This window comes from Dendrobates tinctorius, unplaced genomic scaffold (assembly GCF_039654945.1).
Source record: "Dendrobates tinctorius isolate UK_male_01 unplaced genomic scaffold, ASM3965494v1 ptg000008l, whole genome shotgun sequence".
NCBI classification, from domain to species: domain Eukaryota; kingdom Metazoa; phylum Chordata; class Amphibia; order Anura; family Dendrobatidae; genus Dendrobates; species Dendrobates tinctorius.
In genome coordinates this window covers 41,846,144-41,873,878 of record NW_027361676.1, presented here as the reverse complement: position 1 = coordinate 41,873,878, position 27,735 = coordinate 41,846,144, and the positions used below count along the sequence as shown (strand labels likewise).

Below are 27,735 nucleotides of genomic sequence, written 5' to 3'. Positions count from 1 at the left end.
GAATCTGGCTTCCGACCTCATCATTCCACTGAAACTGCCCTGACTAAAGTGACCAATGACCTACTAATTGCCAAATCCAAGCAACACTACTCTGTCCTCCTCCTGGACCTGTCATCTGCCTTTCACACTGTGGACCATTCCCTCTTACCACAGATTCTCTCATCTCTTTTCATCACAGACTTGGCCCTATTGGAGATCTACTTATATGTAACAGACCGGACATTCAGCGTCTCCCACTCACACCCCACCTCCTCACCTCGCCCCCTATCTGTCGATGGCCCCCATCCCCAAGGTTCAGTTCTAGGACCCCTGCTCTTTTCCATCTACACCTTCAGGCTAGTACAGCTCATAGAGTCCCATGGCTTTCAGTATCACTCTCCTCAGTCCACCAAGCTCAATGTCTTGGGATAACCCTTCACTCTGATCTCTCCTTCAAACCACATATCCAAGCCCTTTCCACTTCCTGCTGACTCCAACTCAGAAATATTTCCCGGATCTGCACATTCCTCAACCAAGAATCTGCAAAAGCACTAGTGCAATGGAACACTGCACCCTCATCATCTCACGACTCGACTACTGAAAACTCCTGCTTTGTGGCATCCCCTCTAAAACTCTTGCACCTTTCCAATCTATCCTAGACTCTGCAGCCCAACAAATCCACCTGCCCCTTGCTATTCCCCGGCCTCTCTTCTCTTTCAATCCCTTCACTGGCTCCATATTGCCCAGAGACTCCAGTTTAAAACCCTAACCTTGACATACAAAGCCATCCACAACCTATCCACTCCATACATCTGTGACCTAGTGTCCCTGTATTCACAAGGTCTTCTTCCTTTCTCGCCTCTTATTTTCTCTTCGCACAATCAGATACTAGATGTTTTCCATGTATCCACCCTTCTCTGAAACGCCGTATGCCAACATATCAGACTCTCCCCTACCGTGTAAACCTTCAAAAGGAACCTTAAAACCTACCTCTTCCGACAAACTGAAAACCTGCTGTAACCTTCGTTTCATCAAACCACTGCACGACCACCTCCACCCTCACCTACTGTATCCTCACCCATCTCTTGTAGATTGCGAGCCCTCGCGGGCAGGGTGGCTTGATTTGTTCAAGATAATTGTACTTGTTTTATGTTATGTACACCGCTTTACCACATGTAAAGCGCCATGGAATAAATGGCGTTTTAATGATAAATAATAACCTTCAGTGAACCCAAATCTTCCCATTGCTAAGATAGGAGATAACGGTCGGTGCTCAAAGTTCTAGGAAGAACTGTAATTGTGTTTTCTAGAAGACTTGCAGCAGAATGTCTGTTACTGCCTCTAGCTCCTCTTTCCTTCCCCCTTCATAGAATTTTTAAGCACCAATTGTTATCTTCTATCTCAGTATTGGGCAAAAATATATATACTGAATATTTTACTTATGAACTGAGAGTGAAAGATCAGTCCAGGAGTAGGAAGAAGCAGATTGCTTTGATAATGTGTGTTACGTTTCCTATCTTCACTCAATAGTAATTGTTACGTAAGTGGTTGTGGAACCACTGTGCCACGGTCCGGGAAGAGCCTGTAGGGATGCAACTAAGCAAGCACCTGACTCTTTGCTAGAGCCCTTGATAGTGGGGTTAGACTTGGCTCCAGGTGCATGCCAGGTGCTATTTCAGGGCGCATCTACAGAGCCGTGGCAGCTGACAACAACATGGGGAACAGGGAAGCAGGACTGGCTAGTAACTGGTTTGCGGGATGGTACCGCACAGGTAGGACTGCAACGAGAACATGGAACGGCCATGTCAGACAGATCAGGATCGGGACTAGAAATAGGCAGGACAGATTCGGTATGGGCGGAGCGGGACAGGTACAGATAGAGCGGACTGGATCAGGAGCACGGGGACTTTAAAACTATCTAGCAGGAAACACATAGACTAACTAAGTTGCTAAGGCAACTCCCAATAGGGGAAGGTGCCTTATATACAATACGTCTCCCAGTAATTGGTTGGGGACATCTTTAACAGGTTTGGGGTGTAGACAGGCACCAAGGGAGCACGGACAAGTCAGTACACACACTGACGTTCCTGCAGGGGGCAGGAGAGGACACGTGCAGAGGCACCGTTGTCGTCCTGACAATATTAATAACCGTAATTTTTAATATAAATTAAAATGACAGTTACTCTTTACAGCAAACATGTTACAACCCAGTATGTGATCTTTTATTCTCCCAATATTTGCCATCATTGGACAAACAAAACATGCTTATAAGTATTAAAAGAGGCAGCCAGTGCTATCGAAATTTATCTAATGTGTATGGCCATCATAAGAATTAACTGATCATTTATTGGTTGTTATTGCTTAGGTCAGCCAAATTCATTTTGGTAATAGGTATAGAGAACTTTTAATATGCTCTTTTTATGGTTAGATTTTTCCTTCATTTCAGTGGTTGTCTGAAATTTGTGGACAGGGGGGGGGGGTCTGTGATTTTCCAACAAATGGCATTCGGGGTTTGTGTTAGACCCCAATGATCTCGCGTATAGGTCCCTAAAGTCCTCTAGAATAGAACGTTAGTGAACGTGTGTCAACACCACTTGTATAAACAGTGGATGGAGCAGTGTTTGCACATGCTCAAAACTGTTCTTGTTTTTGATTGGTCCCAACAGTTAAATTGCTTACGGGATAGAAAAGTATTGAAATTTGAGAGTCCTCAGTGGTTGATACTTTTTAATGGCTAACTGAAAAGATGGTAACAAAAAGCAAGCATTTGAGACTATTCATCACGCATAGTATAACACAAAATCTGAAGTCACATATTTATACACAACAGGACACAGGAATAATGCAGGAAATAAGACAAGTGGCATGAAGCAGACATCAATGTGGGACGGGGAGAAAACAGTTGTGTCAGTACATATTGGAGTTCTTATATGAGAAGTGTGAAAGTTTGTGTCCTCAGGTCTGGTCCAGGGTTGGGATGCCCCCACAAGGTCTGAAGAGCATATTCCTTAATTGATGTAAAAAGACATAAATCCATGCAACGCATTCGTTCCTGCTCTGAGTGTGTCAAAGGTCATAAGTTTGTGCTCGCACACTCTTCTGTTTCTCTGGGATGTGAAGTTACCTTTCAATACAAGCAACTTCATGTCCATGAGGCAGAAATAAGGGCTTTAAAAATGGTTGGCCACGGGTAGAACAAGGATGAATTCTCATTGCCACATAGTAAAAGAAAAAAGAATAGATCTAAGTTTTTGTCCTGTCTCCCCCACATACAGACCCCCAGTTGATCATTTGCTGCATATAATTAAGTACACTCCATTAGATGTGGTGCAGCTGAAAGTACCTGGGATTTTGTAGTCCTGATGCGAGCTGGGAATCTTTATAGCAATATGTGACTCTTCAGATTTTGTGTTATTCTATTCCTGATGAAGAGACCTGAGTAGTCTGGAAAGCTTGCAATGTGTTACCATCTTTTCAGTTAGTCATTAAAAGGTATCAACCACTGAGGACTCTAAAACTGTAATATTTTCTGTCTACTGGCTAACACGGTACAAAGATATATTTTTTACGCTTATGGGATAACCGCTTTAAATTTGGGCAATCATCTACGCCATATACAGAACATGGGCAAGAGTACGGCCGTTTATTGGGAGTCCTACTTTTTATTCCTTGTCCATTACTGTAATGGTAATACCTTGTATTTTACTGATCTTAAACAGAAAGAAGGAGGGCAGCGTGAAAAGGATAATAATGATGAAGCCGAGCAAAGAAGAAAGAAAATCGAAGCTTTAAAGGTATGATTGAAGCCCACAAGCCAGTCACTGTTCCCTGAAGGTTGTAGGATTAGTGGCCTGAACTACGTGGGGACCAAGCAGGAACTCCTGGGTCTGATTTACTAGAGTCTCCATCTCTGTTGCCTCATTCATTAAAATTGCAATTTTTCTAGACTATGATTCACTGTCTCTGAAATTGAATTGTGTGTACATAACATTTGCCTCTAAGCAGGTAATCCTCTTGTTATCCATTACATCTGCTTCGGCTGAAGCCTAGCTGTACGTTCCTGACACAGCCGCTCAGCATGTATGACAGATGAATTGAGGTAGTGCGCTCTCACCGTCAGGTTCTGGGTGGATTTGAAGCATCATATCCTGCCTAGCTTTGCAATCCATCCCCTCTCATAAACACTTAACACTGCATTTTCAATACCCATGTTGTCTTTGTACATATGTTATTCATCAAGAGCTAATTCTAGACTAAGTTCATGATCGGCTTTGTATGACCTCTATTTTTCTTCTTTTTTTCCTTTGGAGGCCCAAGCGAATGCTCGAGCGGCTCTAATAAAAGAGGAACTTGATCGAAAGAGGAGAGAAGCGGATGAGAGGGAAAAAAGAGCCTGGGAGGAACATGTAAGCGATGAGCACTGTGAAATATGCCGTATAGCATTCCCAAATTATTCAGTACTATGTTCACCTAGTCACCCTCACTTTTCCTTTTTATTATATTTTTTTTTTTTTACATAAAACCATTGAAAAGATCCAATCTGACCTTTTGACAATAATCAAAAGAAAAATGCAGCTTGCTGGGGAGTAAAGAGAATGAAAAAGAGCGTGCATAACTATTAACAAAGTCTAATAAGTGACCTATCTCTGGAATCAAGGTCTCGTACCCTATATAATGCTGTTCTCCGATTAAATGGCAAAGAACTGCTGACAGATTCCCTATAACCTCAAGGGATATAGAAAAATCCCACTGACATACAGTACATATGTTAGCGCTGATGAGCAAGCTGCAACCTATCAAAGACCTATGAACATGGCCTTCATGGCGATGTGACAAAGGCGCACTGCAGAGGGGAGAGGTGATTTACAGCCTGAACCTCTGCATTGATTGTATCTTAGGGCTCTTGATTTTTCTTAAAGACGGCAGAATTTTTAATTCCAGTGAATTATAAACACTTGAGCTGATTTTAATTTATAAGGTACAAAGCAAGTAAAACGCAGAAAGAAACCAGCGGATGAGTCATTTTATATTTTGGGCAATGCTGCTTTAATTTTCTAAATTTTCAAAACATTTTTTTCACAAAGTTGTAGCTAGAAAGTTTAAACTGCTCTTTTTTAATGTAGTGGGTTTTTTTTGTTGTTTTTTTTTTTTTTTACAACTTCTCTGTGGATTATGGGTAGCAGATGACATCTATACCGCTATAATGCGTTTCTATTTGCTACACTGACACGACGTAAATGTGTCTGATGGTGTTCTTTTTCAGCACCGCAGTATTGCCACCTTTTGATTTCCCCAGAGATTCTTTTGGTAGTGTTTGTGTTATAGTCCGCAGTAAAGTATGGGGCACTGACACTCCGACTTCATATTATGTACCCAAAGCAGACAGAAATAAACCTGTCAACTCCAGCAGCTTACATTCCTGTTCTGTACACTACAATAGACTCATTGACATGAGTAGTCTTGGTGCTTTTTATTACTCTCCAGATAGCCATTAATTAAAGGCCAAAAGAAGCACTTCATAAAAAACACCTTATAAGATGTGTATTTGTTCTGACCTTTTGCACAGCTCATAGTGTCCCTCCCTTCCATTGCTACAAAAGAAAATGTACAAGTTAATGGCAACAAAAAGTTAAATGGCATAAAGAAAATAACAACTTGTAGGATTTCTAGATATAAAGTCTGCAAATCGAACATTTTAGGTTGTGTTAATCGTCTCACTCGGTATCATACGGAGAAAGAGTCAGGAACGCTGTCTCTTTAAACCATTTATTATTTTGGTTTATTAAGAATACTGCATAAACCAAAGCAGAGTTGTCAAAAACAAAACACGGCCTTTCTGGCCTAAGGAAAAACAAAAGTATAATGCAAAGCACAGTCCTTGTTGTTGCAGTGATCCGCCCGCTCAGGGTGAGCAAAACACACAAACGCGAACACCTCTCTGGAGTTAGCCTCTCTAGACCCACTGAACACTGAATGCCTCAGAAGGCCGACTATTTAAATTCAAGACCGCACCCTGGGGTGGAGATACAGTGGGGGAAAAAAGTATCTAGTCAGCCACCTATTGTGCAAGTTCTCCCACTTAAAAAAATGAGAGAGGCCTGTAATTGACATCATAGGTAGACCACAACTATGAGAGTCAAAAGGAGAAAACAAATCCAGAAACTCATCTTTTCTGACTTGGCAAGATATATTTTGCAAATTATGGTGGAAAATAAGTATTTAGTCACATAAAACATGCAAGATTTCTGGCTCTCACAGACCTGTAACTTCTTCTTTAAGAGGTTCCTCTGTCCTCCACTCGTTACCTGTTATAATGGCACCTGTTTGAACTTGTTAGGAGTATAAAAGACACCTGTCTACAACCTCAAACAGTCACACTCCAAACTCCACTATGGTGAAGACCAAAGGCCTGTCAAAGGACACCAGAAACAAAATTGTAGCCCTGCATCAGGATGGGAAGACTGAATCTGCAAATGGCAAGCAGCTTGGTGTGGTGATATTATCTGTTGGAGCAATAAGAAATTGGAAGACATACAAGACCACTGATAATCTCCCTCAATCTGGGGCTCCACACAAGATCTCACCTCGTGTGGTCAGAATGATCACAAGAACGGTTAGCAAAAATCCCAGAACCACATGAGGGTACCTAGTGAATGACCTGCATAGAGCTGAGACCACCGTAATAAAGGCTACCATCAGTAACACACTACGCTGCCAGGGACTCAGATCCTGCAGTGCCAAACGTGTCCCCCTGCTTAAGCCAGTACATGTCCGGGCCCATTTGAAGTTTGCTAGAGAACATTTGGATTATTCAGAAGAGTATGGGGAAAATGTCATATGGTCAGATGAAACCAAAGTAGAACTGTTTGGTAGAAACAAAGCTTGTTGTGTTTGGAGGAGACAGAATGCTGAATTGCATCCAAAGAACACCATACCTACTGTCAAGCATGGTGGTGTCAACATCATGCTTTAGGGCTGTATCTCTGCAAAGGGACCAGAACGACTGAGCCATGTACATGAAAGAATGAATGGGGCAATGTATCTTGAGATTTTGAGCGCAAATCTCCTTCCATCAGCAGGCATTGAAGATGAAACATGGATGGGTCTTTCAGCATGATAATGATCCCAAGCACACCGCCAGGGCAATAAAGGAGTGGCTTCGTAAGAAGCATATGAAGGTCCTGGAGTGGCCTAGCCAGTCTCCAGATCTCAACCCCATAGAAAACCTTTGGAGGTATTCGATAGTCCCAAAACATCACTGCTCTAGAGGAGATCTGCATGGAGGAATGGGCCAACATACCACCAACAGTGTGTGTCAACCTTGTGAAGACCTACAGAAAATGTTTGACCTCTGTCATTGCCAGCAAAGGATATATAACAAAATATTGAGATGAACTTTTGTTAATGACCAAATATTTATTTATCACCATAATTTGCCAAATCTTGCCAAATCAGACAAGGTGATTTTCTGGATTTGTTTTCTCCTTCGCCTCATTGGGGGACACAGATACTGTGTGTGGGTGTATGCTATCGCCATCTGGAGGCTGACACTAGGCAAACAACACAAGGTTAGCTCCTCCCCCGCCGCATACACCCTTGCCCTGATTGCGGGCGGAAACCAGTTTTTTTGCTTAGTGTCTATGGAGGCACACGTCTGGTCTTTTTTCTCCAGACTTTTTTTCCATGAAGATTAGACAGGGGCAACAGATCCTATTGAAAGGGTCCGATTTCCCCAAACCATCAACGGGCGAGCACGTGTCGAGTATCGTCTCCACGTATCCTTTCCCGCACCATGGGACAAATCTGGGCAGTTTCCCCAGAATTTTTTATTTTAGTTTGTTTTTTTCTTTATTTTTTCTATGAAGATGAGACGGGGCAACGGATCCTATTGAAAGGGTCCGATTTCCCCAAACCATCAACGGGCGAGCACGTGCGAGTGGCCCTCCACGTATCCTCTCCCGCGACGTGGGACATGATGCCGGACTTAGCCCTGTCCACCCCTAGGTATGGAAACCATGGGCTTGTACAGAGGCACAAGACTAGTCCGTGCGGCCCACACTGCTCCACTAACGCTAGACGGAGGTGCTGCAAGGCGGTGGACGGTCCCTCTCCTCGGCCCTGGAAGCTGGATGGAGTCAGGATACCTGCACCGTCCTTGGTCCCCCCACCACCCCCGCCTCCCCGGTGGTTTTTCATACCTGTTGGCGTCCCGGATGAAGGTACAGGGCGTGGGCACTGCGCAGCGCATTCCTGCTAGGCCGTGCGTGAGGGCTCCTGGGCAGCAGGGAGATGCGAATGGAGCAGCGGTGTGCTGGCAGGCCTAGTATCGCAGATGCAATATGGCCGGGAAAGGGAAGGCGCACACTTTCCTCTACGCCGGCTGCATGCCTGTAGGGCTGTGTTCCCGCGAGCGTAGAGCAACAAGGTGTGCGAGTCCTGTGACTCCGAACGTGCCCAGGAGCCCCCCCAGCAGCGGAGTCCAGGGAGCAAAATCCCCCGGAACGGGCTCTATCATTATCCCGATCTATGGCATCGCTTACAAGGGCAATTGAGTCTCTTCACGCCCCGAATGGAGGCAAGGATAGTGGCTCGCTTATCGGGGAGGGGTCCTCCACCTCACAAGAACCTTCGGCCTGCAGGGGCCACTCTCATGCCAGTCAAGTGAGAAGGAAACAGGCCCACACGAGGTCTCCCCATCTATCTGGTGCCTCGGCATCCGGGAGTTCAGCATCTCGCTCTCCCTCTCCAATGGTCGGGAGCTGGCACAGTTCGGATTGTGACTCAGACGGACCGCTGGGCCTAGATACCCCGGGGTGTCGAGAGACAGTGGACAGCCTCATTGAAGCTGTCAATCAAACCCTGGGGGTGGAGGATGAGGTTGCTTTGGCGTCGAGCCATAAAGTGGCCTTTAAGCAGGCCAGGCGACCTTACAGAGTGTTTGGTACTCACCCAGAATTTGAGGACATAGTGCAGCGTCACAGAGAATGCCCAGATAGGTGCTTTTTGGGCCAAAAGACTATAGAGGCAAGATATCCATTTGCCCTGGATCTCCGTAAAAAATGCACGGAATCACCAGTGGTGGATCCACCAGTGTTGCGCCTGGCCTCGAAGTCTCTATTGTCAGTACCGAGTGGCTCGTCCATTAAGGACCCCACTGATAGGCTCATAGAGAGCTTGGCTCGATCAGTGTTTGAGGCATCAGGGTCAGTACTCGCCCCCTCGTTTGCGGCGACTTGGGTGGCCAAGGCCATGATGTCATGGTCAGAATCATTGAATAGGGCCTTGCAGGATAGAAACCTGCCGGCGGAGGTGTCAGAGGTCGCAACTCAGATTGCTATGGCTGGAGACTACTTGATCTTCCTTGGATGCGGCCAATTGTGCGGCATCTGCAGCCGCTAATGTTGTAGCCATTAGGAGAGTCCTTTGGTTAAGATGTTGGCGAGCCGATTCTATCTCTAAGAAGTCTTTGACTTCCTTGCCCTATCAGGGAGGCCGCCTGTTCGGGGAGAAGTTGGATCAGCTCATCTCCGACGCAACAGAGGGAAAAAGCAGCTTCCTCCCGCAGCAGAAAGTTAAACATCCTTTTCGCCAGGCCCCGACACGATTTCGGGCCTTTTCGCAACACTGGATGGTCGACGGCCGCCAGTTCGGTCAGGCCGGTTTTGGACCTGAAGCTCCTGAACAGATTCATCAGGGTCAAACATTTCAGGATGGAGTCTCTCCTTTCAGTTATCTCGGCCATGGTGCAGGGAGAGTACTTAGCCTCGGTCGACATCCAGGATGCCTACCTACACGTCCCCATCTTTCCGCCACATCAAAGGTTCCTTCGATTCGTCATCAATGGCCAACACTTCCAGTTTGCAGCGCTTCCCTTCGGGTTAGCCACCGCCCCCAGAGTGTTCACGAAGGTAATGGCAGTCGTGATGGCCATCTTACACTCTCGGGGCATAGTCCTCTTGTCCTACTTAGACAACCTCTTGGTGAAGGGCCCCTCATTTCGGGCATGCGAGGAGAACGTCAGCTGTTATGATTGAGTCACCGTAGGAGGCAAAAACAGAAATGCTAGCTAAGTCCAGAAAACCAGAGAGGTTGGCAGCTATCGGATTGCAGACCCCTGATCCTATCCACAACAACTAACAGTAGCCGTGGGGGGTTCCTACGATGCCCTAGACCCCTCGATCACAGCCGGAGAATTAAATAGGCCTAAAGAAAGAAAGGGGAAATCTAAACTGCCCCAGAGCAGACCCCAAAGCAATAGGCAGCCCCCAACATATAATGACGGTGAAGCAAGATGAAAACACTAACACAGACAGAAAGATAGACTGAGCAAAGACGGGGCCCAAGCTAACTAGATAGGAAAGGACAGGAAGGCTGCTGTCTGCAATCCGTGAAAAACCCTATGAAAATAAGAGCCAACAGACTGACAGTGAAAAAGGCCCTGAAGACGCTAGGCTTCAAAAAAGCTATGTCAGTACTCAGGAATATTCTGAAGACAGAGCAACCGGCAAAAGGAGATTCAGCTCACCCCAGCAGGGAATGGCAGAATCCAGAAAAGCAAGGAAAACAAAAACAAAACACAAATGCTAACAGGCAAAGCAGAAAACTTAGCTTTAGAGGAGCAGGAATCAGACTGGTGTCCTAGAAGTCCACAGAGAAATCACCCGTAGGGCGTCGGCAGCCTTATATCCAGTCCGTGACTCCACTCAGCCAGTCATCCTCATTAGGCTCAGGTGCCTGATAATCAGGCTCATTACCTTCCTTTACCAGAATAGGGAATTCACCAGACCTCAGTGACGAAGGGGAAAATGAACTCACAACAGTCAGCATTACGCTGGATATGCTCTCCCGCTTAGGGTGGTTAGTCAACAGGAAAAAGTCATCCCTCATCCCAGCCCAGAGGATTTCCTTTCTAGGGATGATCTTCGACACCTCCCGAGGGTCGGTAATTCTCCCTCAAGACAAAGCCCTAGCGCTCCAGCAGGGAGTCCAGAAGCTTCAGCAGCCAGTCCCTCAAACCATTCGCTTTGGAATGAGGATACTAGGGAAGATGGTGGCAGCAATAGAAGCAATTCCGTTTGCCCAGTTTCATCTTCGCCCACTACAGCACGTCCTCTTGGCAGCTTGGGACAGGAACCCGTTTTCGCTCGATCAGCAGTGCCGGCTGTCCTTTCGGGTCAGGCAGTCACTGGGGTGGTGGACGATCAGATCCTCCCTTCTTCAGGGGAAACCTTTTCCCCCAGAGCATTGGCTAGTGGTCACGACCGATGCCAGCCTCCTGGTCTGGGGTGCAGTTTTTCGCCACCACACGGCTCAGGGCCAATGGTCACAACAGGAGGCACACCTCCCGATCAATTTGTTGGAAATACGAGCGGTCCGGCGGGCGCTGCAACACTTTCAGAACTTCCTAGCAGGACGGCCCATTCGGATTCAGTCAGACAACGCCTCGGCGGTGGCTTATGTAAATCATCAAGGGGGCACGCGCAGCAGGGCAGCCATGCGCGAGATAGGATACGTGCTTCAGTGGGCCGAGAAGAATCCGTCGGTATTATCGGCAGTCCACATCTCAGGCGTAGAAAATTGGGCAGCAGACTTCCTCAGCTGGCAGGAGGTTGTGGCGGGGGAATGGGCCCTGCACCCCGAGGTCTTCCAGCAGATTTGCCAACGATGGGGAACTCCGGACATGAATCTGATGGCATCCAGAAGGAACGCCATGGTGCCCATGTACGTCGCTCAGTCACCGGACCCACGAGCGTTCGAGGTTGATGCGTTGGTTCTACCATGGAACCAGTTTCGCCTACCATACTTGTTTCCCCCGTTGCCATTACTTCCGAGGGTCGTCAGGAAGATCAAAACGGAAGGGGTTCCAGCGATTCTGCTGGCACCAGTTTGGCCCCGGCGGGCGTGGTACGCAGATCTTGTGCAGCTGCTCACCGACGTCCCATGGCGACTGCCAGAACGCCCAGATCTACTGTCCCAGGAACCGATCCTCCACCCGAACTTAGGGGCGCTGTGTTTGACGGCATGCCCGTTGAATCTTGGATTCTAACACAGGCGGGGTTCGAGCGTGAAGTGGTCGCTACAATGATTAGCACCAGGAAATCTACCTCGGCGAGAATCTACCATCACACCTGGAAGATTTTCTTCGCTTGGTGCCGAGAGCGGGGTTTTCGCCCCTGACATTCTCTATTCCCAACATCTTGGCTTTTCTCCAATTAGGCTTAGACGCGGGACTAGCCCCGAGCTCCCTTAGGAGACAGATTTCGGCGTTGTCTGTCCTTTTCCAGCGGAAGATTGCTACTAATATGCAGGTGAAGACTTTCATCCAGGGAGTCTCTCATTTAGTACCTCCCTATAAGGCGCCAGTGGACACATGGGACCTTAACCTGGTCCTGAGTGTCCTGCAAGAAGCTCCTTTTGAGCCGCTACAGGATATTTCTTTATCATTCCTCTCTTGGAAGGTGGTGTTTTTGGTAGCCATTACCTCCGTGAGGCGAGTGTCTGAGTTGACGGCGCTGTCTTGCCGCGCACCTTTTTCTAGCTTTCCACAAGGATAAGGTGGTGCTTAGACCAGCTCCTCCCTTTCTTCCGAAGGTGGTGTCCTCCTTCCACATCAATGAGGATATTGTCTTGCCCTCGTTCTGTCCGGCACCGGTGCATCGCGTGGAAAAAGCTCTTCACTCATTAGACCTGGTGAGAGCACTCAGGAGGTACGTGTCGCGGACGGCGCCCTTCCGACAGACGGATACGCTGTTCGTGCTCCCCGAGGGGCGCAGGAAGGAACTTGCGGCCTCCAAAGCGACCATAGCCAGATGGATCCGTTTAACTATTCAGGAGACCTATCGCATCAGAGGGGCGCCGGTTCCATCAGGGATCAGGGCGCACTCTACTCGGGCAATGGGCGCCTCTTGGGCGCTTCGGCATCAGGCCTCGGCGGAACAGGTATGCAAAGCAGCGACCTGGTCCAGCCTGCACACATTTGCAAAACATTACAAGATCCATATTCAGGCCTCGGCGGATGCGAGCCTGGGTAGAAGGATTCTCCAAGCAGCGGTAGCGCACCTTTAAGCAAGAGGTGCATTTAGCCTGGATCGTTGAGTCAATCTCCCACCCAGGGACTGCTTTAGGACATCCCACAGTATCTGTGTCCCCCAATGAGGCGAAGGAGAAACATGGATTTTTGTGAGTACTCACCGTAAAATCCTTTTCTCCGAGACACTCATTGGGGGACACAGCACCTACCCTGTTAGCCAAGTTGGCTCTTGTTTATTTAATTAATATGTATTTCTTTTGTGAATGTCAGGGTGGTTTTCTTTGCCAGACATATTGTTTTCTGCATTAAGGCTGATTGTTATTGTTCTCCTACTGCTTTTACACTAAACTGGTTTCCGCCCGCAATCAGCCGCGCGGCTCTTAGATACCCGCTGTTTACATTGGAAACCAGCTTGCTCGCTGGTTCTGATAGCTGGAGGGGCTGTCTAACGATGTCCCAGCGATCCCATCCATGTCGGATTGTTGGTTGGATCGCTGGGACATCGTTATGTGTAGCGGGGCCTTAAGTGTCTGTCTAGGTATGAGGTAATGCTATGATTACTCACTGTCTGTACACAAAACATAGATTAGCTAGTTACTTCAAAATCTGCTACCCAGTGTGTGAAACATGATCCCCACTGAGACAGGGATGGAGGGTGAAAAGAAGGGTGCAGTGCAGATTCAAGACTTTTGAGGTGTGGCATCCTATACCCCAGGGATGGGGAGATGACCACAATTGCATGCACATGCATAGAGTTTGATACTTTAGATGAGCAGGAGAATAACCCCAGGAGCTCATGTTACTTTATAGCTTACAAAGGAACCTCCTATACAATTAGTCAGTTAGTAAATTACTAACGTTAATCCATTTCCACACAACGGTATAAACGTCTGCTCTCATTAATAAGCAAATTTTAGCATTTATTACTACTACTTATCGTTATTAATCCAGTATCAAATGGGTTTCCATCAATCCACCCTAATGGGCCATTTACAGTGGGTACGGAAAGTATTCAGACCCCTTTAAATTTTTCACTTTGATTCATTGCAGCCATTTGGTAAATTCAAAAAAATTCATTAATGTACACTCTACACCCCATCTTGACTGGAAAAAAAACAAATGTAGACATTTTTGCAAATTTATTTAAAAAAAAAAACCTGAAATATCACATAGTCATAAGTATTCAGAGCCTTTGCTCAGAGACTAATATTTAACTCATATGCTGTCCATTTCCTTATGATCCTCCTTGAGATGGTTCTACTTCTTCCCTGGAGTCCAGCTGTGTTTTATTAAACTGATAGGACTTGATTTGTAAAGGCACACACCTGTTTATATAAGATCTCACAGTGCATGTCAGATCAGATGAGAATCATGAGGTCAAAGGAACTGGCCAAGGAGAGAGAATTGTGGCAAGGCACAGATCTGGCCAATGTTACAAAAGAATTTCTGCTGTACTCAAGGTGCCTAAGAGCACAGTGGCCTCCATAATCCTTAAACGGAAGAAGTTTGGAACCACAGAAGTCTTCCTAGATCTGGCCGTCCAGCCAAAATGAGCAATAGTGGGAGAAGAGCCTTGGTGAGAGAGGTAAAGAAGAACCCCAAGATCACTGTGGCTGAGCTGCACAGATGCAGTAGGGAGATGGGAGAGCGTTCCACAAAGTCAACTATCACTGCAGTCCTCCCCAGTCAGGCCTTTATAGCAGAATGGCCCGATGAAAGCCTCTCCTCAGTGCCAGACATATGAAAGCCCACATAGTTTGCTAAAAAAACGCATGGAGGACTCCCAGACAGTGAGAAATAAGGTTCCCTGGTCTGATGAGACAAAGATAGAACTTTTTGGTTATAATTCTAAGCAGTATGTGTGGGAAAAAAACAGGCAAGGCTCATGACCTGCCCAATACAATCCCAACAGTGAAATATGGTGGTGGCAGCATCATGCTATGGGGGTGTTTTTCAGCTGCAGGGACAGGGTGACTGGTTGCACTTGAAGGAACCATGAATGCGGCCAAGTACAAAGATATCCTGGATGAAAACCTCTTCCAGAGTGCTCTGGACCTCTGACTTGGTCGAAGGTTCACCTTCCAACAAGACAATGACCCTAAACACATAGCTAAAATATCAAAGGAGTGGCTTCAGAACAACTCTGTGACCATTCTTGACTGGCCCAGCCAGAGCCCTGACCAAAACCCAATTGAGCGTCTCTGTAGAGACCTGAAAATGGCTGTCCACCAACGTTCACCATCCAACCTGACTGAGCTGGAGAGGATCTGCAAGGAAGAATGGCAGAGGATCCCCAAATCCAGGTGTGTAAAACTTGTTGCATCATTCCCAAGAAGACTCATTGCTGTACTAGCTCAAAAGGGTGCTTCTACTCAATACTGAGCAAAGGGTCTGAATACTTATGACCATGTGATATTTCAGTTTTTCTTTTTTAATAAATTTGCAAACATTTCTACATTTCTGTTTATTTCAGTCAAGGTGGTATGCAGAGTGTACATTAATGAGAAAAAAAATGCACTTCCTTGAATTTACCAAATGGCTGCAATGAAACACAGAGTGAAAAATTTAAAGGGGTCTGAATATTTTCCATACACACTGTATACTGGCTTTATGGTGCATCCATTTTCTCTGCTTCTATTCTATGCCAACCTCTGCCATAGTTGCTTGCCATATCAGTGGGAGCATTGGAGACTTGCAGAGGTCAGCAGTATGGAACGAGAATAAACGTTCCAGAGTCTGAATATATTGGGTATGAAACTGTGATGTGATTCTGTATGTAATTAAAATCAATACTGAGAATATGCCATACACAGTCATATGTTCAATGAGACTTCCTGAATCACTGATACTATCCCAAAATTTTAATTATTCGGGATGAACGATTTTTTTTTACCTCCATTAGTGATCTCCTGATGCAGTGTGACTTATGGATGTTACCGGTAGAGCGACACTATGTCCAGCTTTCCATGGAGCATAGTGTATATTGTCATTTAGGGACACTTTCCTATTTCTAGCTCTGGCCAGTACATAAGTTTAGGCGCTGGAACATTTGTGCCCATTAATCTGAACGTACCGTTTCTCTCTCACCCATGACAGCACCACGGAGAGAAGGGGTCCGCCCATCAAGGACAGGAGCCTACAGATAAAAAGGCGGCACCTCTCCTCCGCCCCCAGTTGGGTTCCTGTCCTTGACGGGTGACCCGTGGAACTAAAAGCAGCGGCAGCAGCTTACCAGAGATGGAAGAGGAGTCCAGGGCCGCCCCGTTCGCAGTCCGGCAGCGGGGAGGCCCCTGTCGCGGCGGGGTCGGTTCCTGCAGCCGCCACCGCTGCAGCTGATGGGCTGTTCAGGGTGAGCGGGCGGGGGAGGACCGAGCCGCCGCTCCGGAGACGAGAATGGGGCTGGAAGACGACGGCACACGCGGGCAGCGCCGTGGTACAGAGGTGTACCAAGATGGCGCTGCCCCGGAAATGAAGCGACGACTTCCGGGTCCCCGCGGTCAGTGCATGCGCGGTGCGCGCTCCCCGGGGCACAGCGGTGCAGGCCGGGAGAAGCAGGTGACGTCATCGCCGGGAAATTTAAAAGGGGAACGCTGGAGCTGCTCCATGCTGGAAGCGTCCTGTGAACATGGAAGACAGCGACCAGCACGAGCAGCAGCCAATACAGCAGCCTAAACAGCAGCAGCAACATAGGCAACACCACCATCGCTGGCAAAAAGATAAGGACGGGCGGGAGAGCCGGTCCAGTCGTCACTCCACGCAGTGGAGCAAATCGTCAGCAAGGATCAAGTCACCTGCCGTGGATCGTCCAGTGAGGGATTTGAATCCACCTCCAGAACCGGTACCTGCAACCGCGCATACGGGGTAAGTGATCTACGTGAATGTTCCCCATTTTAATAGACTTCTTTCCCTTATTAGGGAAAGAAGAAAGAAAAAACAAAGAACAGGGAATGCCCCACCTGTGAAAGCCCGTTACCAGCTTCCTGGGATAAAAAACTCTGCGACTCCTGCATACAGGAAGTTCTCTGTGACGAAACCCCGGATTACGCCTTAGATCTAAGAGCAGTAATCCGTTCGGAGTTTCAGAATGCCCTTTCATCCATTAAAACGGAAAGGGAAGGGAAGAAAGAGGGACACTGTAATAGAATCCCAGTCGGAGATCTCAACATCAGGGGAAGTTACCTCCCATACTTCAAACACCGACTCGTCATCCTCTGATGAGGAAACAGAGGGTCGCCATTGTTTCCCCCTGGATGAGGTTGATGCATTAGTAAAGGCAGTAAGGTCCACCATGGGCGTGGAAGATCCCCGGCCCGATAGATCAGTCCAGGACATAATGTTCAGGGGACTGGGCCAAAAGAGACGGAGAGTGTTTCCATTAAATGAGAACGTACAGGGCCTCATAAACAAAGAATGGGAGGGACCAGATAGGAAGAACTCCACGGTTCCCTCTCTTAAAAGGAAATACCCGTTTGACGAGGAAGCATCCACGTCCTGGGATAAAGCCCCCAAGCTAGATGTGACGGTCGCCAAGGCTTCAAAGAAATTTGCACTCCCCTTTGAGGATATGGGTACTCTGAAGGACCCATTAGACAAAAAGGCGGATACCCTACTCAAGGGCACCTGGGAATCAGCAGGGGGAAATATTAGGCCAGCGGTAGCAGCAACCTGTACCTCCAGAGCCCTCATGGTGTGGGTAGACCGACTAGAGAAGCAGCTATGGGAAGGTACACCCAGGGAAAAGATCCTAGAATCCATTCCTATGATAAGGTGTGCAGCGGCCTTCTTAGCTGACTCTTCGAGTGATTCGGTAAGGTTGTCATCCAAAACGGCAGCCCTGTCAAACGCAGCCTGAAGAACGCTGTGGCTAAAATGTTGGCCTGGAGATTTACAAACTAAAATGAAATTATGCGCCATCCCTTGTGAAGGGAAATTCCTGTTTGGAGAGACTTTGGATGACATCCTTGAAAAGGCGGGGGACAAAAAGAAAGGATTCCCAAATCTAGGCCCGATAGGCCCCACAGGCTTTAAACGGTCCTTTCGTAACAAAAAATTCTTTCAGAGCAGACCCCCGAGAGAACAGAAATGGGACGACAGAAGGAGGGACGGGGGTTCTTCTTTGGTAATTGGGACAAAAAGACCTCCAAGTGACTGTTTGCCCAGGGTGGGAGGGAGGCTAAGCTTTTTTCTCCCAGCCTGGAAGAAAATATCGAACAACCCTTGGTTGCTAAATCTGATAAGATCAGGGTTATGGATAGACTTTCTCTCTGTCCCACCTCAAAAATATATAGTGACCCCACTAAGATCATTAAAAAAGAACAAGAAGCCCTCGAAAAAGAGGTCCTAAGCCTGTTGAACAAAAAGGTCCTCCAGGAGGTTCCCACGCGGGAGAAAGGCAGAGGATTCTACTCGCCTCTCTTCCTAATAACCAAACCGGACAGTACCTTCTGGACAATTATAAATTTAAAAAGACTGAACGATTACGTCAAAAACGAAAAATTCAAAATGGAGTCGATCAAGTCGACCATCAAAATTCTCTTTCCACATTGCTTTATGGTGGTATTAGACCTCAGCGATGCCTACTATCATGTCCCCAGCCACAAAGACTCCAGACAATACCTCAGACTGGCGGTCTCTGTAGCAGGCGAAATAAGGGAATTCCAGTACAGGGCCCTGCCATTTGGGATCTCGGCAGCCCCGCGAGTCTTCACGAAACTAGTGGCAGAGATGATGTCTCACCTAAGAGAACAAGATGTTCTAATAGTCCCATATCTGGACGACTTTTTAATAGCGAGCAACTCAGCCCAAAGATGCAGGGAACAGAGGGACAGAGTGATGGGCACTCTAAAAAAAACCTCGGATGGCTCCTAAACCTAAAAAAAATCAAGGCTGGAGCCCAGGAAAGTCCAGGAGTTCCTAGGCCTGACACTAAATTCAAACACCCAGGAGTGTTACCTGCCAGACCACAAAAAGGAGAGGATCGCTCACATGGTAGCAAGAGCAACGCAGAACCCTTCCATGACACTAAGAAAAGTAATATCTCTGTTTAGGGTCCCTCTCCGCATGCTTGCCGGCGGTCCAGTGGGCGCAGATACACACGAGAGATCTCCAATGGGATGCGCTGAGCACAACCAGTCGGTATCAGGAGGTCACTTGGAAGGCTATGTTACACTAAACTCAGAAACTATTTGTTCCCTAGCTTGGTGGGGGAACAGAGACAACTTGTCCAAAGGGATGACAAAAGGGTGACAAAAATCACACACATAATCACCACAGATGCCAGTCCCGCGGGATGGGGAGCACACATTAGCAACAGAGTGGCTCAGGGGAAATGGGGAGGTCAGGAACTAAAAGCCTCCTCAAACCAAAAAGAACTGCTGGCAGTAGGCTACACCCTAAAACACTTTTTACCAGTATTAAGAGGCCATCATGTCCGCATATTCTCGGACAATCGAGTGACGGTGGCCTACATAAATCACCAGGGGGGAACCAAGTCCAGATCACTAATGAACACATCCTCCGAAATAATCACGCTAGCCGAGGAAAACCTACTATCCCTATCGGCACTACACATACGGGGAGCAGAGAACCAGACAGCAGACTTTCTAAGTCGCACCCAGCTACATCAAGGGGAGTGGGTTCTAAAACAGTCCATTTTTCGGAAGATCGTAAAAATGTGGGGGACCCCGGACATAGATTTGTTTGCCGACCACAAAAACAAAAAAGTGGGAGCATTTTGTTCCCTAGATCCCAAGGGGAATCCTCGGCCCCTGGATGCGTTTATGCTTCCGTGGACACAGGGCCTAATGTATGCCTTTCAGTCGCCCATTCTCATCCCAGCAGTAATAAGGAAAGTCAGAGAAGACAGGGCACGAATGATATTGATAGCCCCCTTTTGGCCAAAAAGAACTTGGTTTTCATGGCTGAGAATGATGTCAGTAACCGACCCCTGGGTTCTACCAGATCTCCCTGACCTTCTGTCTCAAGATCCCGTGCTACACCCTCGAGCAGTGAACCTCCATTTAACAGCATGGAATTTGAAAGGGCACTGCTGAGGGGGAAAGGGTTCTCAGAAAATCTGGTTTCCACGCTACAAAAAAGTAGGAAACCGATCACAACCAGGGCCTATGGTAGAACTTGGAGGAAATTTCTATCCAGCTCCGGGGCAAGGGTTCAGGATGGAATACAAATTGATCAAATCCTTGAATTCCTGCAAAAGGGGTTAGAACAGGGGCTGGCGACTAATACACTGAAGGTACAGGTAGCGGCTCTAGGCGCCCTTTATAATCAGGATGTGGCAGGCGACCCTTGAGTAACACGATTTATGAGGGCCGCAGCCAGGTCTAGACCAATAACCACCCAGAAGATACCATCATGGGATCTAAACCTAGTATTGTCTGCCCTAACAGGACCCCCATTCGAGCCCATTCAGTCAGCTCCCCTGAAAACCTTATCATTAAAAACGATACTATTAGTGGCCCTAACATCCGCTCGCAGAGTGAGTGACATTCAAGCCTTGTCAGCGATACCCCCATTCACTAAAATCCTGGACGATAGTCATATTAAGACCTGACCCAGCATACCTACCTAAGGTGTCAACACACTTTCATAGGTCACAAGAGGTAGTCCTTCCTTCCTTCTGCCCAAACCCTAGGAATAGGGGAGAGGAAAAATTTCACACTCTAGATGTGAAGAGGTGCCTAGTTCAGTACCTAGAGGCCACCAAGGGATGTAGGAAGGAAGGGTCTCTCTTTGTGTGTTTCCAGGGACCTCGGAAGGGGCTCAAGGCATCCAAGAGTACCTTAGCAAGGTGGATAAGGGATGCGATTGCCCTGGCGCACTCATCCAGTGGGAATACCATCCCGGAAGGTTTAAAAGCCCACGCTACAAGAGCAATGGCAACCTCATGGGCAGAAAGATCAGAGATATCAATAGAGCAGATCTGTAAGGCGGCCACCTGGTCAACACCTTCTACCTTTTTCAAGCACTATCGCCTAGATCTAGCCTCTACGTCTGACCTGACCTTCGGGAGAAGGGTCCTTCAGGCGGTGGTCCCTGCCTAAGCTACCAATTTCTGAAATTCTCTCCGTGGAGCTGTCATGGGTGAGAGAGAATAGCTTAGTTACTCACCGATAACAGTGTTTCTCGGAACCCATGACAGCACCCGCTTATTCCCCCCCCCTTCATGTGTGCGGTGAGCACAGTTTAATGTGTGTAGAGTGTTTTGTGTTAGACACGGGGCTTCTCCATAATATGCAATATTATAACGTTATGTATATACTTTTGTTGTTAACTAACCGGGAGATCCTCTGATGCTCTGTAACCAACTGGGGGCGGAGGAGAGGTGCCGCCTTTTATCTGTAGGTTCCTGTCCTTGATGGGCGGACCCCCTCTCTCCGTGGTGCTGTCATGGGTTCCGAGAAACACCGTTATCGGTGAGTAACTAAGCTATTTGTGATGTCTACAGTAATAACTGTTTGGTGGGCTCAGTGATATCGGCAGTTCTGGGCTTCTATTACTTTATGAACACATAATGGCAGAAATGCCGTGACCGCAATTCTACTGTGGAGGTATCTGGCTGTGGTTGTCATACTGCTCGCATATTACAGAAATATTATGCTTGTCAGGGGCATTAGGGGCAATGGTTGGTACATTGTTGCCAGGGCCATGGGTTTTGACGCTCGTCCAGGTTTGTGGCATGTGACTGGGTGTTGCCATTCACTGGTCAAAGGGCTGTGTCCACTGCAAGCACTGACACCAAGGGAGTCAATTTATCTATAAATTGCAAGGAGGAACAGCACAATGTTGAGTTCTAAAGAACGGCGCTCCTGGATTTTTTTGTGCGGAGATACAAGTATGGTCTAAATAGACGTCATGAGAGCTGACCGATTGTTACTGTGATAGGACGCCACAGAGGTCACATCACTAGGCGGTTCATAGACCTGTAGTCTCCCATTGCTATCACTTACCCCTCTAGTAACACTTTGCTACATTGTGTCTGCTGTCTGGACCCCCAGGGGAAGCTTTGTCTGAGAGATGCCTAGTATTTAGTTTTCAGGCCTCAACATTTTACATGTTTCAAGTGTTTTAACCATTAAAATGCCAAATAATTGTAGTTGGTGTAATATTATGCAATGCTAGTCTGTCTCCGCACAGCACTGCTATATTAATAGATCTGGATCATAGAGGTGCCTGGCGTTCAATACGATTCTCATAAACTGATATAACCTGAATATCTGCTGACCAACCCCATATTTTCTGTCTACAAGCCAGGTGAAAGGATCTGGACCTTTGTGGTTGGAATGTCACCAATTACAAGTATGCAACATGTGTCGTCAGGAGGGAATTCATACTATCTGTCACCATTAGAAAACATTCTCTCACCTGCAGCCGGCAATTCTCATCGCTGGTGAAAGGTTAATTGCAGCCAAAGCGGAGTGTCAGAAGCATCTTCTGTGTGGTCTCCAGGTGCAGGCCTTGTTTGTTTGACACCGTGGAAATGAGGAGCACATAGCTTCTCTTCTTCGCACGTACACACATCACCTCTGCTTACAACTTGACGTTATGTGCACTTTTTACCTAGCTAGGCCATGTCTATTGGAAGACGGGTTCAAGGGAAGTTAATAGATAAAAAGGGTAATGCCCTACTGTCCAAAAATACAAATGAGCTCTCAAGAAATATTCAATAACCTCAGTTTTGTAAAATATACAGATCATCTAATTTTTTCCTTCCAGCACTTAATCTCATAAAGTCCTTTTTACATTGTTCTGCATAATAGAAATGCAGATGTGAGAGCAGATAATGCTGACATTTTCCATCCCTGCTCATAAAACCTTATCCAGGTTGAGCCCAATTTTATTTGGAATATCAGCATTTTTACGCACCAAATCAAGAGTTGGATTTGTTCCCCAGAGTGTCTGAAGGAAAGAATTGCTTTTTCTTCTGTAAGCCTTTCCCCGAGGAGATCCATAATTTCATCTCTAGTGCTTAAATAGCCATTAGGGGCACCCATGTACTATGTGGTTTTCTGCCTGGCGGGTGGGTAGTTGGGCTTGTCTCTAGATCATAATCTGGCCAAGAGTATACAGTGGTGTGAAAAAATGTTTGCCCCCTTCCTGATTTACTGTTATTTTAAATGTTTGTCACACTAATGTTTCAGATCACCAAACAAATTTAAGTATTAGACAACGATGGCTCAAATAAACACAAATGCAGTTTTTAAATTGTCAATTATGGTCCTTATTATTAAGAGAAAAAGAAATCTAAACCTAAAGGACCCTGTATGAAAAAGTGATTACCCCATAAACCTAATCACTGGTTGGGCCACCCTTAGCAGCAACAACTGCAATCAAGTGTTTGCGATAAATGGCAATGAGTCTTTTACAACACTCTGGAGGAATTTTAGCTCACTCATCTTTGCAGAATTGTTGTAATTAGGGTACCGTTACACCTAGCGATGCACCAGCGATCCCGACTAGCAATATGACGCGGTCAGGATCGCTGGTGCATCGCTAGGTGGTCGCTAGTGAGCTGCCACTCAGGCAGATCTCACCAGCGAAATCGCTGGGGACAGGGGTCGCTACTTACCTGTCAGACGCGGCGATCCTGCGTCCTCCCGCCCGACTCCACGCGTCGCTCGTCGTCACAGCAGGAAGCGCCGCAGGAAGTGACCGACGAGGAATGGTCCAGGAGCTTCTCGCGCGACCAGCGATAATCAGCGGGGGAGCCGGTCGGAGGTAAGTATCACATGCAGCGATATCGCTATCAATATCGCTGTAACGTCACAAAATCGGTGACTTTACAGCGATATTGCTAGCGATATCGCAGTGTGTAACGGGGGCTTTAGGCCACATTGGACAGTTTCCGAGCATGCAACAGCATCTCAATCGGATTCAGGTCAGGACTTTGATTAGACCACTCCAAAATCTTAGTTTTGTTTTTCTTAAGCCATCCAGCGGTGGATTTGCTGGTGTGTTTTGGACCATTTTCCTGTTGTATAACCCTAGTGCGCTTTCAGCTTGAGGTCATGAACAGATAGACGGACATTCTCCTTCACGATTTTTTGGTAGACAGCAGAATTCATGACTCCATTTACCACAGCAAGTCTTCCAGGTTCTGAAGCAGCAAAACAGTTCCAGACCACCATACTACCACCATCATATTTTATTGTTAGTATGATGTTCCTTTTCTGAAATTCTGTGCTGCTTCTACGCCTGATGTAATGGGAAATACACCTTCCACAAAGTTCAACTTTTGTCTCGTCAGTTCACAGAGTATTTTCCCAGAAGTCTTTGGGATCATCAATTTGTTTTCCAGCAAAAGTGAATCAAGCCTTTATATTCTTATTGCTCAGCAGTGGTTTTCATCTTCGAAGTCTGTCATGCAGGCCATTTTTGCCCAGTCTCTCTTATGGTGGAGTCATGAACACTGACCTTAACTGAGCAAAGTGGGGCCTGCAGTTCTTTGGATGTTGTTGTGGAGTCTTTTGTGACCTCTTCGATGAGACTGTGCTCTTGTGGTAATTTTGGTCGGCTGGCAGGCCACTCCTCGGAAGGTTCACTACTGTTCCATGTTTTCGCCATTTGTGGATGATGGCTCTCACTGTCGTTCGCTGGAGTCCCAAAGCTTTAGAATTTTTCCTTTTCTCCTATTCCAGTGTGATAGATCTCAATTACTTTGTTTCTGATTTGTTTTAGAATTTCTTTGGATCGTGGTATGATGTCTAGCTTTTGAGGAATCCCTTTGTCAGGCAGGTCCTATTTAAGTGATTTCTTGATTGAGAACCGGTGTGGCAGTAATCAGGTCTAGGTGTGGCTAGGGAAATTGAACTTTTTCAGACCGTGCCCTGTAGGTTTGGATTTCTTTTTCCCTTAATGATACAGACCTTCATTTAAAAACTGCACTTTATGATTACTTGTATCATCTGTGGGAGATCTATATCTCGCCCATGCATCTTAACATCTCATTTACATATTAAGAAAAGCGAGTTATCATTCGATTCAACTTATTATGACTTGTGTTTCCATATAGATGGCTTTGGAGGGTTGATCCTACTGACACATTCCCCTTAAATTTCTGAAAAGTGTCTGTAAACCCCTTAAATTCAGGACCTTACCACAAGTATTCACCTGCTCGGTTTGCTCATATTGCATGTCTGCCACTAGGGCCCACAGCTTTAGAGCCGGCCATTGCAGTAATACGTCATTACAGCCTTTTGATGGTTTTCAATTTGACATTTTCTGCTTCTTTGTTCCTGTCAGTGGCTATCTTATGTTACCAGTTCTCCCTATATTAGGGCTCTCTGGCTGTTCTGTTTTTAGTAGAGATGAGCGAATTTCTTCCGATTCGGTTCCGAATACCATCGGACTCGAATATTGTTTTGGCACTATTCATCGGACACAGCCGAACGTCATTAGTGTCAGTGGGAGTAAAAATTACCGAATATGTTCGGAACCGATCATAAGACATACATTAGGCACAAATACTGTTCGAATATGGCTCAAATATGTCAAAATCAGATTTGGGGCCAAAATCCGAACAAATTCGCTCATATCTAGTTGTAAGTTCTTACTTCAGCATTTATTGTCAATCTCTCTTGATTTGCTCGGATATTCTTTAATATCTGATGTATCGCCATCTTGAATACAACTCTATATGGTTAGGTCTGGAGCCGTTGTTATGTAAAGTTTGTTTAGGTTGTATGTACATTATTTTGCTGTGCTCCTTTTTCTGATCACTTCTGTAGATTTCCACTATAACTTTGCCGGGGTTTTGGCCTATAAAGTGTCATGACTCTATCTGTATCTTGTATTTATACAAATTGTACAAATATACAGTGTGTATGTGCTATTTTTACATTTCTATAGATTTTTTTTGTTTAGTAAATGTTCTTTTTTTCCCTAGTCTTTAATGGTATTGTTTCCTTTATATTGATTGTTTTTTGTGTTTATTTTTTTTCAGTTGGCTGCTCGGGGGTTCAAGAATCCTAATGTGCCTTTCAATGCTGCAGGACCAACTCCGAGCTCCCCTAGCCATGCAGCTCATGCAGATGTTGGGGGTTCGCCTGTCCGGGGCCAGTCCCACATGAAGCCTAGTACCCCAGCCATCTCTATGACCTCTGCGCTGAAGAATGTTGGAGCTGTAGGTTCACTTCCACAACCGTTGAAGGAGGGGGGGGTGCTGAAAAAATTAAATCCTGCTCACTGTCAGGACCAAACGCATCTTGCAGTGTTGATATTTCAGATGGTCACAATAGCATGGTAGATAACTGTCCTTTAGAGACGGTGTGCCCATTGCTTCACATTAAAGGGCATTTTAATGTTCTGTTCTTGGGATCAGTGGGGGTTCTAGAAGTCAGACCCTATGTATCCACAAATTATTACCTATCGCTCTCCTTTGTTGATACTGGTTGACAGCCGTCTCTCCACTGCCTGACTGTGGAGAATCTGCTGTCAATCAACATGATGTTGGAAGAGAAAGAGCTGTTCTGTTAATTTGCAGTTGAATGAAGCCGGATAATCGCCACCTGATCCGGCAGATCTTCTCCTGGCAGAACGGGCATGTAGTTGGCAGCTACTTGCCACTAGGTTCTTAGCCCAATAGCCAAAAAAAAACAAAGTTCCGGATAACTCTACTAGCCAATGTTGAAAATTCAGCCATATGATAAATTACTGAATACCATTTAAAGGGTTTTCCAGCCTATGAAAAGTATTGGTAACAGGGCCCAGACTGGTTAAAAATAAGTCATGGTGATCCTGATCCCTGCTGGTCTGTGCTCTCTGGTTCTGTCTTTAGGATACCAAAAATGGCTGGCTTAGCCAATTGCTTGCCCACCGGTGCAACGTTTCCTTCCACATCTGGTGTATGGAGGACAGGACTGGGTAGAGCAGATCCTGGGAGGGATCGCTGAGGGGGAGTACGGTTTCCTTTACTGGTTTTACCTTATTTGAGCCCATGTAGCAATCATTTTTCTGGAAATCTACAGCTTGGCACAATTTGATATTCTCTGTTTTGTGCTTTTTGTTATTCTCGTTTATTTTGACTACAGGTTGAAGTAACAGAAATCAGGGACAACATAGACGACTCCAAAAAAATGGATCCTTCAATCCAAGTTAGTATCCATTATTTTTCTTTGCGTATTATGTGTCCTAACTGTCTCGGGGAATATTTGTTCAGAATTTGTTGCTGGGAATAATATACGATCACCTTTCTTTAGCCTGAATTGACCAGATCTGGATACATTAATTTGGGCTTCTACCCCATGCTGTGTACTATGCCGCTTATCTGCAGCTTTATTATGTGCAGCTCTTCTCTCACCCCGCTGCTGGTGATCACCTGCCATCCTGAGGGCAGTCCTGTAAGTGTATAAGCAGACGGGCATATATATCTGATATTCCATAAATTGCCTTATGAATAGATGACTACACTATATGTATATTCTTATCGTTGTAATTAAATAGTGAAAATAACAAAACTACATCACATTTCTGTATATAAAGAAGACTTGTTGCCATTTTTTTAATTGCATTTTATTTCTGTGTTTTTATTTTTTTTTAAATCCACGGTACGGCTACAAAGACATTGGGCTTTTTACTTAGTGCAAATTTTTATGGTCTTTACTAAGGGGGCGTGACTTAAAGGATAATATGCAGATCAGAGTAATGGAAATAAAAGCAAAACTGGCCAATCTTGACCTGTACAGAAGTTTGCACATAAGTTTGCTAGAACG

General features: G+C 46.2%; 1 protein-coding gene across 3 annotated transcripts in view; it reads left to right on the top strand.

The window, feature by feature from the left end:
* NEK1 (NIMA related kinase 1) overlaps window positions 1-27,735 on the top strand; it is a 214,901-nt gene that overhangs the window by 87,891 nt on the left and 99,275 nt on the right. For all 3 annotated transcript variants that reach the window (XM_073577224.1, XM_073577228.1, XM_073577219.1), the window contains 4 exons: window positions 3,699-3,773; window positions 4,290-4,385; window positions 25,968-26,147; window positions 27,055-27,117. In XM_073577224.1, the coding sequence (XP_073433325.1) occupies window positions 3,699-3,773; window positions 4,290-4,385; window positions 25,968-26,147; window positions 27,055-27,117 (414 nt within the window). The remainder of the gene's footprint in view (window positions 1-3,698; window positions 3,774-4,289; window positions 4,386-25,967; window positions 26,148-27,054; window positions 27,118-27,735) is intronic.